The sequence below is a fragment of the Myotis davidii genome, unplaced genomic scaffold (assembly GCF_000327345.1).
Source record: "Myotis davidii unplaced genomic scaffold, ASM32734v1 scaffold197, whole genome shotgun sequence".
In the NCBI taxonomy this organism is placed as follows: Eukaryota; Metazoa; Chordata; class Mammalia; order Chiroptera; family Vespertilionidae; genus Myotis; species Myotis davidii.
The window spans coordinates 3,491,791-3,509,254 of NW_006291549.1; the positions used below are offsets into that span (position 1 = coordinate 3,491,791).

At 47.8% G+C, this 17,464-nt stretch overlaps 1 protein-coding gene across 1 annotated transcript in view; it reads left to right on the forward strand.

Annotated features, from left to right (window-relative positions):
* Window positions 1-14,259, forward strand: part of ACER2 (alkaline ceramidase 2) — a 17,898-nt gene extending 3,639 nt beyond the window's left edge. Inside the window, exons 4-6 of the mRNA XM_015564740.1 lie at window positions 4,707-4,844; window positions 7,508-7,645; window positions 10,281-14,259. Coding sequence (XP_015420226.1) covers window positions 4,707-4,844; window positions 7,508-7,645; window positions 10,281-10,467 — 463 coding nt within the window. The 3' untranslated portion in view covers window positions 10,468-14,259. The remainder of the gene's footprint in view (window positions 1-4,706; window positions 4,845-7,507; window positions 7,646-10,280) is intronic.
* The last annotated feature ends 3,205 nt before the right edge of the window (window positions 14,260-17,464 follow it).

A 17,464-nucleotide genomic window follows, 5' to 3' on the forward strand; every position in this document is an offset into this window, starting at 1 on the left:
TTTCTGACTCTGCCTGATACACACACCATTTCCTCTCGGCTTTTCCTGTTGTCTCCGAAGGTGCCCACCAGCCCCTCCGTTCTTTCCCGAGCCTGGCGTGTGTCAGGTTGAGCGCTACGGTACTGTTTTGCTCTTGGATCTCATCCTGGGATCGGAGGGAGAAGTGGAAGACACGGGAACAGGGCTCTGTTTGTCTGACACTCTGGAGGCCTGGGTTGCAATTCCAAGTGACATGTTGTAATGTACGCGTAAGAGAGGACCTTTTTCTTTCCTCGTTTCTTGAAGGTGTGAGATAATGTTGTTATGAGCAGGAGACGAGAAGATGGGGCAATGGCTGTAGTAATTCATGCTTACCACCTTTATTGTTATTTATTTTTGTTTTATTTTTTTAATACATTTTTATTGATTTCAGAGAGGAAGGGAAAGGAAGAGAGAGATAGAAACATCAATGATGAGAGAGAATCATTGATTGGCTGCCTCCTGCACATCCCCTACTGGGGACGGAGCCTGAAATCTGGGCATGTGCCCTTGACTGGAATCGAACCCAGGACCCTTGAGTCTGCAGGCCAACGCTCTATCCACTGAGCCAAACCGGCCAGGGCACCACCTTTAATAATGAAAACATAGCCCGAGGCAGGGAAGTCCCTGACCCTTGGGACTTTTCTGTCACCAGCGCCATTTCTCTGCGGAAGCTGGGACCCCTTTCAGTTTGAGCAGAGTCCTTTGGCGGCACTGACCACCATGTATGTAAATATCCCTGGCCTTGGAGAATACCTGGGTTTGAATCCTAGCTTCCCGGTTTATAAACGGTATAACTTGTCTATACTCTAACTTTCTATTTCCTCATCTATAAAATTAGGTAGTTCTAGGGTTTTTGCGAGATGACTGCAGCACTCCGTATGGTACCAGGAACAGGGTGAGTGCTCAGTCAGAGTTAGCTCTCATGACTGCCCATGGCACGGAGAGCCTGCTGCTGGCGTCTCTGAGATATGCATGCAAATGGAAGGAGAGAGTGGGCATTGAGGATTTTAATGAGCAAAGAAAGAAAAGGTGCGTGTTACAGGAAGTCGCTCACTCTAAATATAAGGGTGTCCATTCCACTTGTCTGTCTTCAATTTCCCGGGATGGGGAGAGCGAGGAGATCTAACCCCTCCATGGGGCTTCAGGGCCCCTGACAGGTGGCAGCTCTACAGGAAGTGGCAGGCCAGACCAAAGACTTCAGGTCAATACCAGGATTTCTGAAGACTAAGGGTTGCGTGGTTTAGCTGCCTGCATTTACCAGATAGTTAACATCGATCTCTTCTTTTTTTTGTGATCTAGACTTTGCTGGACTATTTTTAAAAACCTGTTCAGAGTAGTTCCTGTGTGAGATTCCTGGAGAGGAGACAGCATAGAGGCTACGTGACTGGGTCAGACAGATATGGATTTGAGTAATGATCTACCTTTCGTTTGTTTTGTTTTTAAAGCTCTGATACCTCATTTTGCTCATCTGTAAAGTGGAGATAATAGTGGTATCCACCTCTTGGGGTTAGAAATGTATGATAAAATCTTACAGAGCATATTAAGGACTCACTCAGTGCTAGCAGTAATTATGACTGACTAATATGGATAAGTGTTTGAAGATAAGGATGACTAGAACAGCAGGCATTATGTAAAGAGGAATAATTGGAGGGTTTAAAAAAAGAAGGGCTTTCTTTCATCTTGCCTAGAATGTTTTTACGAATTGTCAGGACACACACTCCACTATAGATGGTTATTAATAATTTTTAGACATTTTTGTTTTGAGAAAAAAACAAGAACAAAGAAGTATTATAGATTTAATTATCTCCATTTCTAAAATAATTTATCCTGCTGTGATTTTTAAGAGTTTGCCTCTACGAAGTCTAGGGACAGACCTCACTTTAGAATGCAGTTCATTCTTTGACTCCTGAATTGCAAGGGTGCAAGTTGGGGCCTGCTTGTCCTGCTCTCACGCTGACTGGATGACTTGGGGTCACCATCTCCAACTCTCTGGGCCTTATCCGTTCCTCACTTATAAAATGACAGGCGTGGGCCTTCCAAGACCAAATGCTGTAGTCCTGTGACTCTCAGGGGCTTGTCCTAACTAGGTTGTTTGAACCCTGTAGGGTAGTTTAAAGCAGTGGGTCTTAACCAGGGACATTTCTGCCTCTTAAGGGACATCTGGGAAGTTTACAGTGGTCACAATGATGGGATGTTTTCTCATCCATAAATTGCATAAATTATGGATTACTCCATAAATTACATCCATAAATTACTCCTACCTCAGAGGAGTAAAAGGACCATTACAACTATTTGATTTTAAAAAATGGGCAGCGGGTCTGACTTAGTGAAAAACACTGCTTAAAATAGTAGCTGATGATAATAGTAATAGCTTTGTTATAATCATACTATGATGATGGTGCTGGATGGCTAGATTTTGGTTTGGGGAGCTCAAGAAGAAGAAGGGGTGCTAAGAGTTCCCTGACCTGGTGTTCAGTTGGAACCCACAACAGGCTGGACAGTTGACAACAGGACCAGCACTGGCAGTAGCCATCATTGCCCAGAAAAAGCCTGTGGGGCCCCTGGCTCCTGGATATTGCTAGCTCTCTTGCACCCAGGGCCTCCGGTCACTCTGGGTCACTGGGCTGCCATGTGACTTCTGTTGCCTTCTGCTGGTTGCAAAATCATGCTTTCACAGGACGTCCTAGTTGGCTAAGTGGCCTTCCCAAAGCACATTCCACACGCCCACCGGACTGACGGGGGAGGTGTCTGCCCCGGTCAGAAAGCATGTTGTGTCAGGCTTGCTGCCTTTGAACTCTGGCAGTGCTATCTAGAGTCTTTGGTGATTGCAACACCAGCTCAGTCAGATTTTCCCTGGGAGTGTGCTGTTATTAACAACAATAATATTTTAAAGAGCATTTATTCTCAAGCGATGGCAGTGATTGTGGATTTGATGAGCAGACACCATGTACCAGGCACTGTACCAGTATGAAGTGCTGCAATGCTTGCAGGAACACCCTTAGGCGGGTGTCTTCACTCCAATGCCTGGGGAGAGTCCCGTGATTTGCCAGAGATCCCACAGCCACCAACTGAGAATCTCTGTGGCTCTCTCGAACCTGAGTCTGAATCCTAACCCATTGGATACAGGGAGGTGATTCCATGTGCGAGTTTTAATTATGTGTTTCCCCAGTCTAAAAAGGCCCACAGCCTCAGCATGTGTCACACCGCCTCAACCCAGGGAGAGAGTCGCTGTGGGTCCCCGAGGGTTACGCACACGTTCGGGCTGGGAGAGCAGGCAGCCTTTTACCCAGTAGCTGAAGGCTGCCAGCCAAGGTCAGGAGAAAAACACGATTCTCCCAGGGGATTTGCCGCCTGGATCCTTTCCCAGACATATTTTTTTTTCCTCTGGTCGAAGTTCAGGGCTACCATTCCTGTTCATTCCGCTCAGAAAGTTGGCAGCTTAATCAATGATTTCCTGTGCCTTGAAGATAAATGGTTTTCCTCTAAGAGATAAATTTGTATTTTTAAGGTTTCAGTGAACTTTGATTTTTTTATGATGGAATTTCATTTAAATTAGTTTCCCAACTGTGACCTGTTCCAGGGCTCATGGCCAAAGTAAATGGTGCTCACAACAGAAACTTCAGGAATATCACGAGCTCTTAAATTTCAGTCATAGATGAGGCCTTAGAGACAATCTAGTTCGGACTTTTCATTTTCTAGATAAGGAAGTGGAGTCCCGAGGAGAGAGGAAGGAGCGTGGTCAGGATCACGTCGCCGATTCTGGCTCTTTCTGCTGAAAGCATCTCCACTCGAGTGAAAGGGGGCTGTCAGTTATTTTTCTAAGATCTGTCTCGTCAAAAACTTGTCAACACAAAATGCCAATGCTTCCTAGACCGTGGATTGTCAGTAAATACAGTCACTATTACAGTGTTTTAAAGACTTTTACTCTTGTGTGCTGGACACAGGAGGTTTTTTCCATGCACACACACACGCACACATACATATAATTGATATTTAGAGAGAGGAAGGGAGAGAGAAACATTGATTGGCTGCCCCCTGCACGCCCCCTCCCTGGGGATTGAGCCTGACACCTGGGCACGTGCCCTGACGGGGAAACCAACTGACAACTTCTCCGTGCCTGGGACGACGCCTAACCACCTGAGCCACACTCACCACAGTGATGTTTTTCTTTTAAACCAGGAAGCTTACAGAACGGGAGTTGATACACTCTGTTCCGTGGGCCAAATTGGTCCACTGCCTGTCCTTGCAAATCAAGTTCTGTTGGTGCACAGCCCTGCCCGTTCCCTCCCTTACTGTCCACAGCGGCAGTGAAGTAATTGTGTGACCCACAAAATCTAAAATATTCACTGTCGGGCCCTTTCCAGAAACGTTTACCAAATCCTGCTGTAAACATGTGAAAAGAAAAAGAAAACAAGTATCCATATCTCACCCTTAGGGGCTGAAGTTGAGTCTAATTTTGCTGTTCTTGTGGCTAAGTATTTAGAAAATTTCTGATTATTCCCTAAGGATAAATTCCTAGAAGTGGAATTACTGAGCCAGTGAGAGTGAATGGTGTTTACGCTCTGGGTACCTGGTGCACAATTTCTTCTCAGCTTCCACTCCCACCAGCAGGGCCTACACCTTGTCCACATTTGACAAACAAGACCTTCTTAGCTAATGGGTTTGGTTTGCTTTCACCGATTCAGGGGCAGGTTCAAGGCGGTGGTCTGCGTCCTGTCTGCAGTTACAACGTGCCTGGCGTTTGTCAAGCCCGCCATCAACAACATCTCTCTGATGACGCTGGGGATTCCTTGCACTGCGCTGCTCATCGCAGAGCTGAAGAGGTGGGTGCCGTTCCCCCTGCCCTTTGCTGTCCCTGTGACAGGGACACACCAGCTCCTTGTTCCTTTACTCCCCTGAGTGTGGAGGAGGAGTTGGACTTTTCGTGAAGAGTTAGTTCCTGACTGTTGTTTTAGAACAGGTTCGATCTCATTTTCCCAAAGAGGGAGCAGCTCTTTTGTGGGTGCAGCTGTTTTGTGGGTGCAGTACATCCTAGGGGTCCAAAGCTAGATTAGCAGAAACATCTCAAGGACCTAGTGTGCCCCTAGACCAGGGGTGGGCAAACTTTTTGACTCGAGGGCCACAATGGGTTCTTAAACTGGACCAGAGGGCCGGAACAAAAGCATGGATGGAGTGTTTGTGTGAACTAATATAAATTCAAAGTAAACATCATTACATAAAAGGGTACGGTCTTTTTTTTTTTTTTTAGTTTTATTCATTTCAAATGGGCCGGATCCGGCCCGCGGGCCGTAGTTTGCCCACGGTTGCCCTAGACCGAGGGGCCTAGAGTGAGTGAACTCTATAGAAAGGAGAATAGGTTTGTTCATATGACAAGAATAAGGAGAAGAGTCCTAAAGTGATAGTTGCAAGTCACACACAGAAGGAAAAAGAAATGAATTTCTGTGTACAAGGTACAGTGTGACTTCTGGTGTCATACTGTTGACGGCTACTTTCTCTGAGATTTGGTTTCTTATTTACAAGCTACCAGGAAAGCCTTTTGTCCTTGGGTAAGCATTTTCCTTTGGGAAGTTGCATACTCAGAGTTCAGGTTGATATGGAGAAACATTTTAGCTTCGCTCTTTTGTGTACGTGACTGTCTTCTAGCCCTCGTGCTCCTAGAAAACGCTTCTGCCTTGTGCGCCCACTTGTAGACATGCATGATTCCCTCATTGCTGTGGACATGGCTGTCTTGGCGGAAGTCTTCTGTCTGTCCCACCTGGTGAAAGTCGCTCTGTGTAATGTGTCAGTCAGCTCTCTCTCAGTCTTTGTTTTGAGAGGAGACATGTACATTTCTATCCTCTGCCCCACCTCTGGGGGTTGCGTTGATTGTCAGCAATCCCAGGCAGGGTCAGAGGTGGCTGAAGAGGTAGGTGAGTCTGCCAGCTGGCCATGGAGGACCGCTGTCAGGCTTGTCTCATTGGCTTCTTTGAGGAGCCTTCAAGGACCAGGGAATTAAGATACCTATTTCAGACACTAACAGATATTTTTTTTAAAATATATTTTTGTTGATTTCAGAGAGAAAAGGAGAGGGAGAGAAAGTGAAACACCAATGATGAGAGATTATCGTTGGTTGGCTGCCTCCTGCACTCCCCTCCGGGGATCAAGCCCGCAACCTGAGCATGTACCCTTGACCAGAATCAAACCTGGACCCCTCTGTCCACAGGCCAACGCTCTATCCACTGAGCCAAACCAGCTAGGGCCACTAACAGATCTTGAAACTCTTTGAAAAACACACAGTTAAATAGCTGTTAAAGACATCTGAAATGGATTTGTAATAGTCACTTTTTCTCATTAGCCTCAATCCTAGAGCTTGTTTCTAGTCTTTTCATATTTTCATTGTCCTTTCTGAGCCTTCTCTCAGACCATGAGGAAATAACATTTATTATGACTTGGGGTCATGATCTGACATTTGCTGAAATTTGGGTGGTGTTCTCACATTACCGAGTGACTCAGCTACATCTAAAATATTGTAAAATAGACTCATTTTTTCTGATCATAAGAGAGTTGATTAAGGAAAACTTTGAGAATGCAACAGAGGGTCAAGAAGAGAAGCAACAGTAGACATCTGCTCAGATTTTTCTATCCTAAACTTGGGTCCTGCTTTTGCACTTAACCTCACATTGGGATTTTGATTCAAGCCCTGAAAAGGCGGGACTATACCCAATGGAGGTCAGGTTTGGATAAGCCCCAAGTGCAAATAAGCCTGGTGTGCAGCACAGCATCTGGCAGGGTCTGCCCCTTCGCCAACAGAGGAAGAGGCAGTGCAGGCTGCCCTGGACCCTGACTCTGCAGTGCTTCCCTCCCAGCATTCCAGGTGCCAGCCCCGCCCACCCCAGGAGACTTGCCCATGTGACATTCCACCTCTTTCTTGCCACTCAGCACACACACTGCATCTCCAGCTCTCTGTGCTGGGGTGTTCCGTAAGCCAAACTTTCTGGAGTGTATAGATCCTCCAGGACCAGACCAATTGCCTTTATATTTGTTGATATTTGCTTCTGTCCATTTTCATTTTACCTTTAAAAATGGCAAGGCTAGAAGCCTGTTTATTTTGTCTTTTAGAGTGCAAAATAGATTGTCTATATATTTGACTTGAGCTTCTGAAATGGAATGACTTATTTTCCTGAGAGGGCTGGAGAAGACCAGGTTTTGGTTGGGGGAAAGGTTAGGAGTTCATTATGGACATGTTAAATGTGGATCTATCTGAGACCTCGGTGGACATGTCTAGAAGGTAGTTGGGTTTGGAGTCGGGTCAGGGAGGGGCCTGGGTGAGAGGTATGGCTCTGGGGCTCATCTGTGCACATACGGGATTCACACCCACGAGCTGGCAGAGCGACGGTATGTGGGGTAGGAATTCCAGCGCCAAGAGGCTGGGGAGATGTGAGGAACCAGACCAGCGCTCAGGGAGGTGGGCGGAAACCAGCACTGATGGCATCTGGATCCTGTGCAGGTGTGACAACGTGCGTGTATTTAAGCTGGGCCTCTTCTCGGGCCTCTGGTGGACCCTGGCCCTCTTCTGCTGGATCAGTGACCGAGCCTTCTGCGAGCTGCTGTCGTCCTTCCACTTCCCCTACCTGCACTGCGTGTGGTAAGCCCTGCCCGTGGGGGGCTGCACTCTCCTTTGGCTCCATCTTCTTCCAGGTGCCCAGGTGTGCCCCCTCTCCTCGGACACTGTCAGACTTTTCAGAAGCAACAGAAACTACTGTCCAAAGCAGAATGGACTCCAGGGAGCTGGCTCAGCCAGAACAAAAAGACCTAGTTGTTTATGCTTCAAGTCCGGGTCTCTGCCCTCTAGCTCCATTATTAAAGCATAATGGAGCCTGAAAACCGAAGCCGTCACCTGAGCTCTGGCTAGACCGCTCGGGTGGGGGAGGTGGGGAAGGCTTGGGACAAACATGGGGACCAGTCCAGGGACGTCCAACCAGGAACCAAAGGAGGTAAATATGACCTCTTTCAAGATATTGTACATTTTTGTCAACCCAAGTTCCCTTTTGGGTTTGAATGACCAGGTGAATACTTGGGCCTCACAGGTCATCTAGGGACAGTCTCGCCCATTCATGTTACAGGTGCAGACCAAGGCCCAGAGAAGTAAAGTGAATTGTTCACAACACCAGCTGGTTATGTAAAACCAGCCCAGGTGTCCATAAGGGGGACTGGGAGCATCTATACCTGGATGCTCAGGAGACGCTGTTAGGTCAAACAATGACGCAGGTTGCGAAGTGTGCAGCATCCTTCTCTCAGAAGCTGAGGAGGAAGCCGAGTGGCTTCCTAGGAACCACTTCCGCTCCAGACCCAGTCATCTCCCCCTCGCTGTCCTCCAGAACTTGTAATTGCGAGCAACGGGGACCAAGGGAGACATAAAGGATGTCTCCTGCAAATTGAGAGCCTCCAGGAGGGAATTCCATTGGTAACGAGTTGGAAAAACTGTGAGATCTGAATCAGATGAAGCGTGACTTGTCAGGAAATGCCTAAAAACCACACGGTTTAGGAGAATTCGCTTACATTTCCTTGAAAAAAAAAAAGGCTTGGGGACTTCAGAACTCTTTGCAAAAGGTGAAATAAAACAAAACAGCTGAAATTGGGATTCCAGCCTTAGGATCCATTGCCTGATGTTTCTTGGGTTCAACCTTGACTCACACTAGTGAGTTTATAAACACTTTATATATTTCCTGAGTTATAACTGACAGATAATAAAACACACAGATTAATACTTACCTGGCAGGGAGATACCGTGGTCACGACGGTGGTTTTCCCAGGGCCAGGTGAGGCTTATCCATTGCGCTGCAGTGTGCTGACACCTGCGATTTCCTCAGATGTGGGAAACGGCTGCATGGTTTGTGGTAGTGGGGGACTGCCTGCCTGCTCTCCCCTAAAAAATAAAACAAAACGCACAGGTGTAAATGTATGGCTTGATGAGTTTTGATAAATATATACACCTGTATAAATATGACCTTATTCAAGATATAGTACATTTTTGTTGATCCAAGCAAGTTCCCTGGGCACACTAGCAATGTAAGTAAAATTCGAAGATTATACTGTAACTGGAGGCCTGGTGCACAAATTCAAGCACAGTTGGGGTCCCTCCTGGCCAATCGGGCCATCTCGCCAAGTCCCAGTTGGGGCCGGCCCTGGGGAGGGATTGCGGGAGGTTGACGGACCAGGGGAAGGGACCACAGGAGGTCGGCCGGCTGGCCAAACTGGGCCCATCAGGGCCGGCCACCCGGGGGGAGGGACAGCGGGAGGTTGGCCAGCCGCAGGACGTTGGCTGTGGGAGCGCACTGACCACAAACTGGGCCCATCAGGGCCAGCCGCCCGGGGGGAGGGACCGCGGGAGGTTGGCCAGCTGCAGGACGTTGGCTGTGGGAGCGCACTGACCACCAGAGGTCAGCTCCTGCGTTGACCATCTGCCCCCTGGTGGTCAGTGTGCATCATAGCTACTGGCCGGTTATCTGGTTGTCCCGTTGTAACGATTGCTCAGGCTTTTATATGCTAGAATATAGATAACTTTGGTTTAAATTCAGTTTGTTTCTAAATTTGGTGTACTTTCTGCTTTGTTTGTCAAAATGGACCATCTTTTTGTCCCAGTTATAAAATGGCTTGCTTTTTAATAGTAAGTTTAAACAACATAGAGAAATATAGGAAGAGAGAAGCTCTCATAATTCCATCTACCAAAGAGAGAACAGTTGTTAATGGCCTGAGGTATATCCTTCTTGATTATGCATATATATATTTCTCCACTTCGCTTTTTAAAAACAAAAATAGCATCATTCTGTACATGATGCAAACTGGTCCTTTTTTCTTCCTCACACCAAATACTAGGTCCCGGACAACTTTCCTTACCAAGGCCTGTCCGTTATCTTCATTTCCTTTGTGTGTGTCCGATCAGTACGTCACAGCGTGCTTTATAAGTACACCCTCTTAGCCCCCGTTTTAAACCCTGCGGCTCAATCTTCTGGGTTGGACCCCAAAGGCATGTGCATGGTGGTTCCTGTTATCAAGCTGGAATATTAGAACATCCTAAAACAGGCCTTTTGCTCCAGATTTATCGTTCCCCTTCTCCCCTTGCTAATTAGAAGAAACCCCGAAGGTCATTGCGCCAGGAAGGGTGGGTCAGGCCAGAAGGGGGCGGCGCGGGGGGGGGGGAGCGGGGAGGAGGCGCCCCGCAGCAGGCGGCACAGCCTCTGCCAGGGCAGGTCTCACCTCCTGTCCCGTCTCCCTTTCAGGCACATCCTCATCTGCCTGGCCGCCTACCTGGGCTGCGTGTGCTTTGCCTACTTTGATGCCGCCTCCGAGATCCCTGAGCAAGGCCCTGTCATCAGGTTCTGGCCCAGCGAGAAGTGGGCCTTCATCGGCGTCCCCTATGTGTCCCTCCTGTGCGCCCACAAGAAATCCTCAGTCAAGACCACGTGACGGAGGGCGGGCTTCTCTGCCTGGGTGTCCTCCGGGATTCTTGCCAGCAAAGACCCCTGGGGGGTCTCAGAGTTGGGGGTGGGGTCTATTTTCTTAAAAATGCTGTTTCCTTGGGCTCTCCCTGGTGTGTGTGGACCCCGGACTCCACTGCTCCCAGAGATGGAAGGTAGAGGGCTGAGGACTGGCTACAGCGTCACTTTCGAGGCAGTGGCTTATGGTCTGCGTCCCTGAGCCAGTGGGGGACTCAGTGCCTCCTTCCTGTGGGTTTGTGGGCTCCAGACCCCCAGTTCTGTCTGACAGTCAGATCCTTGCTCAGACAATGCCCTCCACCCGTCTGATGGAGGACACCAGGTTTCCTCAAACACCCGGGTTTTACATGCATTTATGGATCCTTTCACTTCTACCTCTGCTGAGACATGGAGACCTGACAGGCGAGGGTAAAGCTAAGGAGAAAACCCCTCTGTGCCAAAACGACTGTCCATTTTAAGCCATTATTGAAGGTGACGAAGTGTTTAAATATGGACACTGTTGTCCCCCACCCCAGCCCAGTAGCCTCAGACATACAGAGGAGTCGCTGGGTCCCTCCCCAGGCCCCTCCCCACTGCCTGACCTCTAACATCACCCAAGGGCTGTGACAACCGTGAGGGTGGGGGCCCGGGCTCAGAGGTGGGAGCAACCACGAAGTTTTGGAGACGTGTTCTCATTGGACACGTCCTGTGAGCTGCCTGGACGTTACCTCAAGAACATCCCCGACCTTTCTCTGGCTTTTGCTGGGGTAATTATTCTCCACGCTCGCACTGGGAGGGGCTTCCTGTAGATTCTCCGAGCATTTGGGCCGCAGTCCCCAGTGCTGGCAGTAACCATGCATTGGCTGGTGGGTCCTTGGCCGGTGCCGCAGGGCGAAGCTGTTGCCTCTGAGTTTTTCCCACCTAAAGTGACACTGGCTACCACTAAATCTCTTCCCTGGGCTGGGATGGATGGGAGACTCCACACGCCCCTGAAGGTGTGAGGGGCGATTCGCGGCCTCAGGGATACTCATTCTCTCTCAGGCGCTTCCTGCTTTGCAGCCTTCCCCTGTGAGGGCAGGGCAGGCTGTCCTTGTGCAGCCAGGAGCCTCAGAGGTGGGCAGCAGCAGTGTGGGGCCTGGCCGGGAACTGTTTCTCCGGCTGGAATTTGCACAGGACCTAAGGCAAAACCCCATGAAAGAACGGAATCCGAAGTTTAAAAATGAATGACTATCTTCTGTGGTTTTCAAGTTATTTTAGCAGCAGAACCCTGTTTGCAGTAAGAAATCTTTATGGAACCCCAATGTATGACATGGGTTTTATTAGCTTAAATTTACTTTGAGGTTAAACTTATAGCAGTTCTTAAATATATCAGGCAGTGAAAATGCAAATTAACGATTTGGCCGTTTTCAAGATAGAAAAATTGGGTATTGAATGAGTGTACATATTGCTATATTGTAGTATAAAAATATATTCTAAAAACGATGTTTGAATTAAATATTTCAAAAACCTCTAACCCACCTCTATGTGACCTAGGTGGTTCATGAAACAGAATTTGAAAACTACTAAGTCCTTTGGGTTTCAAGTCCAGAATTTTTAAAAGGGGGATATCAGACTGCCCTCTCTTCTGGTTGGCTCAGCAGGCACCGATCCCGGTTTCATCCATTCTGCACAATAAAAATGCCCCCAAGTAAGGGGTTTGGTGTGCTGTGAGCCCACCTGTCTTAGTGTGGAAGCGCAGGTCAGGAGACGCAGAGAGAGGAGGGTAGGACATGTTTGTGCGTGTGTCTGTCTGGAGGGTTCCTTGGTGAGGGGAGCATTGTCAGGGATGGACCATTTACCCCATCAGATGCAGGGCTGGTTCCCTGGGGAACACTACCTTCAGCTCCCAAGGCTTTGACCTTCTGGAAGTTTCTGGGTGTCTTTGGAAATAGAGATGAACGGTGACTGCTGGAAGGAAGGAAGGACGTGCCCTGACTCGGGCTGTTTCCATCCCTCTAGCACAAGAAATGATGTGAATAAGTTCAGATATCAGGAGGAATGCTTCTGATAGGAACACAATGCCCTACTAGGAACTGGTTCTAATGCAATGAGGGCCGAGAAAGAAGTGGGGAGTGGGGTATACTGAGGGCAAAACATAACCCGTTTGAACAGCAGTCACTATAGCTTGTCAGCGTGGGATGGCAAGTCAAGAGAGTATTTAAGTTAGGTTGATGGTTTCATTCATATTTATAGTTACACGTTTGTAATGCTTTGATAGCACTACTTGCTCTTTAAAGAAAATTGGGATACTACAAAAAAGTCAAAGAAGTAATCTATTTCTATAGCTCAAGGACAACCATTCATATTTTGGTATATTTCCTTCTAGTCTTTTTTTTTCCTACTACATTTGTAAGTAGATGTCTTTTAGAGCTGATGGTTTGTCCTGTGGTTTGAGTGGAATGGAAGTGTGAGTTGGGTATTTTGCACGAAGAGCAGGCTTTGAAGTGCACTCGCCTTAGCGAGACGCTGGAGCGCTCATTACTGGATTCTGAGCCTGACTACTGATTCTTCCCTGCTGATGGAGCCGCGCGTGGAATCATGGACTGGATTCTACTCCTAGACATGCTTCTGCTCTTGGACTGACGAGTAATAGGAAATAGTGTTAAATATATGGCTCTAAGGTTTCGATGTTTGCCGATGTAAAGTGAGTGAAGGCCTTATTTCATTAATGAATGTGCAATCAAGAATCGCTCTCCCTGCTGCCAAGGAGGGAAGTGGCGATGCCACACTTGGGAGCTAGGTCATGGTAGTTGCTCTGCATGGCTATCAGATTTCTGTTCTGGGTAGAATTTGCCCCAAATCAATATCCAGAAGGAATGCATTTTGCATATTAAAAAAAAAGTTACCATGTTATTAAGTGAATGATTCTTATTGAATACTGTTTGGTTGCTTATTGATTTTTAGGAAAAGAAATATTTATCCCCTTGATGAGCATATTATCAAACAAGCACTTCAGTGAACATATTTAAGGTGCATGGGAGCAGATATCTGAACCTATTTGGTCACATGCTACATTTTGGGGGAACGCCGTCCCCCTGGAGAGCGCCTAAGCTCAAGGGTCATCAAACACAGGCTTTGTGAAATGCCATCACCTATTCTGTTTATCGGGTTTCTCAGGTGTGTAAAGCATCTCACCAGTCCAAGCTTATGTGAGCCAGTGCCGTCTTGGCGGCCCCAGGACCGGATTGGAGCCCTCCCTGGCTCTCCCTCCCTCGGGGCTGACAGGGACCCCCTGTGAGGGACAGGTGAGGGCTGAGGCCAGCCTAGCCAGAGCCCCGACCAGAGCTCCTTTTCTCCAAATGGACGTGGGACCTTTCATAGCCAGCTCTTGGCCCTGGGTGCTGCCATTCTAGCTGGCCAAAGAGAAGGCTCAGGCCAGGTTGGGATTCCCCATGGCTTTTATAACATCATTCTATGGACTTCTTTTTCTTGAATGGCCCCTACTATACGGGGCTAATTGAATTGTATCTCTATATGTTAAGCCAGATTTAAGAGTATTTTATAACCACAGTTTGTAATTAGAACAAATATAGTATTTTCGGATACATTCCTTCTAGAGTTTATACTTTATGCAGAGTGTGCTATGTAAGACGTGTGCCCACTGGCTGTGGTGGCCTGCAGCCTCCATTGCTTTGGGAGTAGCGTTAGGCCTTTTGAAATGGAGCTCTTGCACTTTATGCTCTTTCTGTGAACTCTGACAGCTTTGTTGCATATTAAAGCCGTGATGGCATTTTCTGTGAATAAATATGTATGTTTGTGGTTATTTCCACAATGACTTTGAAATGCCCGTGTAAAAAAATGCATTAAATGGATTTAATTGTCAGGCCCAAATTCATTTATTAATGAATTTGGTTTATCATTGTTATGAAACATACTTAAAATTAGTGTAATTGTTAGTTTCTGCTCCGAGCTATGAAATCAATACATCTAGACGTTTCCAATATAAAGTACCTAAAAGCAGATTACTTTTATTAAAAGTTCTATAATTATGTTAGGTGGATATAAAATCTCAAATATAGAAAATAATTCATCTGTGCTGGATTTCATCCAATCACTGGGAGGAAGATCATATGACATTTCAAAATATGACTGTAGCAGGACTAGTTTCTTAAAATTTTTGTGTTTTCAGTGAAACCATTCAAAGGCCATCATATAACGGGTGATATGACCATTAGAGATGAGCGTGGATTAGCATGATGAATACATTACAGTGGCTCTGTTTTTCCTGGCAGGGGCGAGGGGACCAGGAGCCTTTGGACAACCATGTGGAAGCAGTGCATCTTCTCCCTAGGAAAATGCCCACGCATGCCATTCTCTGGGCATTCAGATATTCCTAGAAGCAACCCAGGTTTAAAAGCAAACAAACAACCCCCCTGCATGACAGGACACTAAGCCAGCATTCAAATCCTCGTGGGGAAATTGCACAGCTCAGCGTTCTGACCGCCCTCTGAGACCAGAGCTCCCCACACCCCCTTCTCTTGTAAAGACTTTACATTATGAGGGGCCAATGGGGTGGGGAGGCGGGGAAGGAGGTGGTGGGGGGAGGGGAGACAAACACGGGCCCTGAACTTACATCCTACGTGTCCCCAACAAACCGGGAACTTCCATTTTCCTCACAGCCTCTGTCATGGTTTATAGTTTCAGACCCACCTTCAGATGGTATCTGAGCCTGGCATAGCATCTGTGTACTTTTGCATGGTTGAAATTTTCCATACTAAACATTTTTTTTAAAGAGCAGCATTTGGGTTTTCATTCTCGGCTCTCTCTGGAGCCGGCTCCGCCTCACCAGCTTAAGGAGTTATCTTGTCTCAAGTGGGCGCTTCCGTCTCTGACCACCTCCAGGCCTGGCCATACCCAGCTTACCTGGGAAATAGCAACCTCACGTGAGGCTTTTTTGTTTGTTCATTTTGTTTTCTCATTAAAATCACACTTTTGATTTAAGCTGCTTTTACAATTGGGAGTAGATCATAAACCTGTGTTTAAAATGGAACGAATAACCATGAAGTCAGTCGGTAGAGTTTATTTTTGTATCAGGACTGGTGAAGGGACAGTGGCTGAAGGTGAGGCCAAGAGCATGACTTTTCGACAGAAAGTGCACAATGCCATTAATGACATTAGCTAGGCAGGGGTGGGGAGGGCCATGTGGCTATCTATAACATAGTTATCAACTTAAAAATTAGCCTGCTATAATTGGTCAGACATTTAATGAACTCACCCCTAATGCCTTGGCAAGCCCAGACCAGACCACATGATTTCTCCAGCCTTACACCGCTGGCGGGCCGGACATTCCCCACCCCAGAAATAAGAAAGCAGGAGCCACTGCGTGGGCAAGACCGGAGAGATTCCTGGAATAATATTGCCATCGTGTGGCCTCTTTGGGTATTGCTACCAGTGGCACACGAGAAGCCCATCTCCATCGCTACTCATCCCAGAACTCAATATTATTGTTTTAAAACTCCCACAAGTTACGCAACCTCTTTTTGGGTCCAAATATGTTTCCTTAGATTTTTTCTTTTTTTTTCTTGGATTTTTACAGAGCATCTCTATGCCTTTATATCCCTCTCCTCCTTCCACATAACCTCATTCTTCATCCCCTAGGCCTTTTATTTTATTATTTTTTTTATCTTATTAGATTTTTAAAAAATCTGAAAAATATCATAAAACAAATATTTTCCTGCATATAAAACCAACCTAACATAAATGTGATCTAGAGGAGTTTTTTCTTAATCCACTGGAGTTAAATTTAACTTTTGGGATTAATAGTTTCATTTACACAAGTCAAATGCCAGTACAACCCATGTCTTTAAGACGGAATGCAGTTTGAACCAACACTTAGCAAATGCCTGCCTTGTATTCGGTGTGGGCCAGCTGCTGAGGGCTTTGTGATGTGTGTGGAGGAGAAGGAGACCTCTAGCTCTGCTGAGATCTTTGCACAGAGAGAGCTGTGAGGCAGACAGGAGAGAGCGCGGCTTGGCCAGAGGGTGTGGGGTTTGAGAATTCCAACCTTTAACTGATGTACCATGAGCCATCTTATCTAATCCTATCTAATAATAGAGAAACATGGTAATTAACCGTACCTCTGACACGCTTCCCATTGGCTAATCAGCGAGATATGCAAATTAATAGCCAGCCAAGATGGCGGCTAATTTGCATATGTCAGTGCCAAGTGATGGAGCAAAGCCTGTTGGCCCCAGGTAGGAGCAGCCCTCTGCGCTGCTGCCACCGGGATCCGCCCCTGGGAGCCCAGCCGGATGGTAGTGCCAAGTGATGGAGCAAAGCCCGTTGGCCCCGGGTAGGAGGAGCCCTCTGTGCTGCCGCTACCGGGATCCGCCCCTGGGAGCCCAGCCGGATGGTGGGAGCGGAGAGCGAAGGCCAGCATGGGGAGTGTGGAGAGCGAAGCCAGCGCGCCAGCTCCACCCCCAGGAGCCAAGCCCGGTGGCAGGAGCGGAGAACGAAGTCCACCTCGAGGGTCCCTACCCGCGAAGAGCAAAGGCCGGCTCCACCCCCAGGAGCCAAGCCCCTGGGGAGCGGAGAACAAAGTCCGCCTCGAGGGTCCCTACCCGCGAAGAGCAAAGGCCTGGGTTTGTGCCGCTGGAGGAAAACTGGTGCCAGCAGCCAGGGGAAGGGGCCCCCTACTGCAAGAAGGCACAAGCTGGGCTTAGGCGGCTGCTTCCCTGCCCCTGCACTCGGCTTCTGCGGTGATCAGGTGATCAATCGGTGACCGCCGAAGCCCGGTGCGGTGGCAAGGAAGCAGCCGCCGCCAGCTTCCCGGGCCAGCACTTCCCTGACCCACACCCGGCTTCTGGGATTGGTGACGCCTATGTTTGCATGACACATAACTGACTACCCTCCCTGGAAGCACAGAAGAAGAAGAAGCCCCCAGAAGAAGAAGCCGCCCACCTTTGGTCCAGGTGCCAGTGACTGTGGCTGGGTGCAGCCCAGGCGATGGA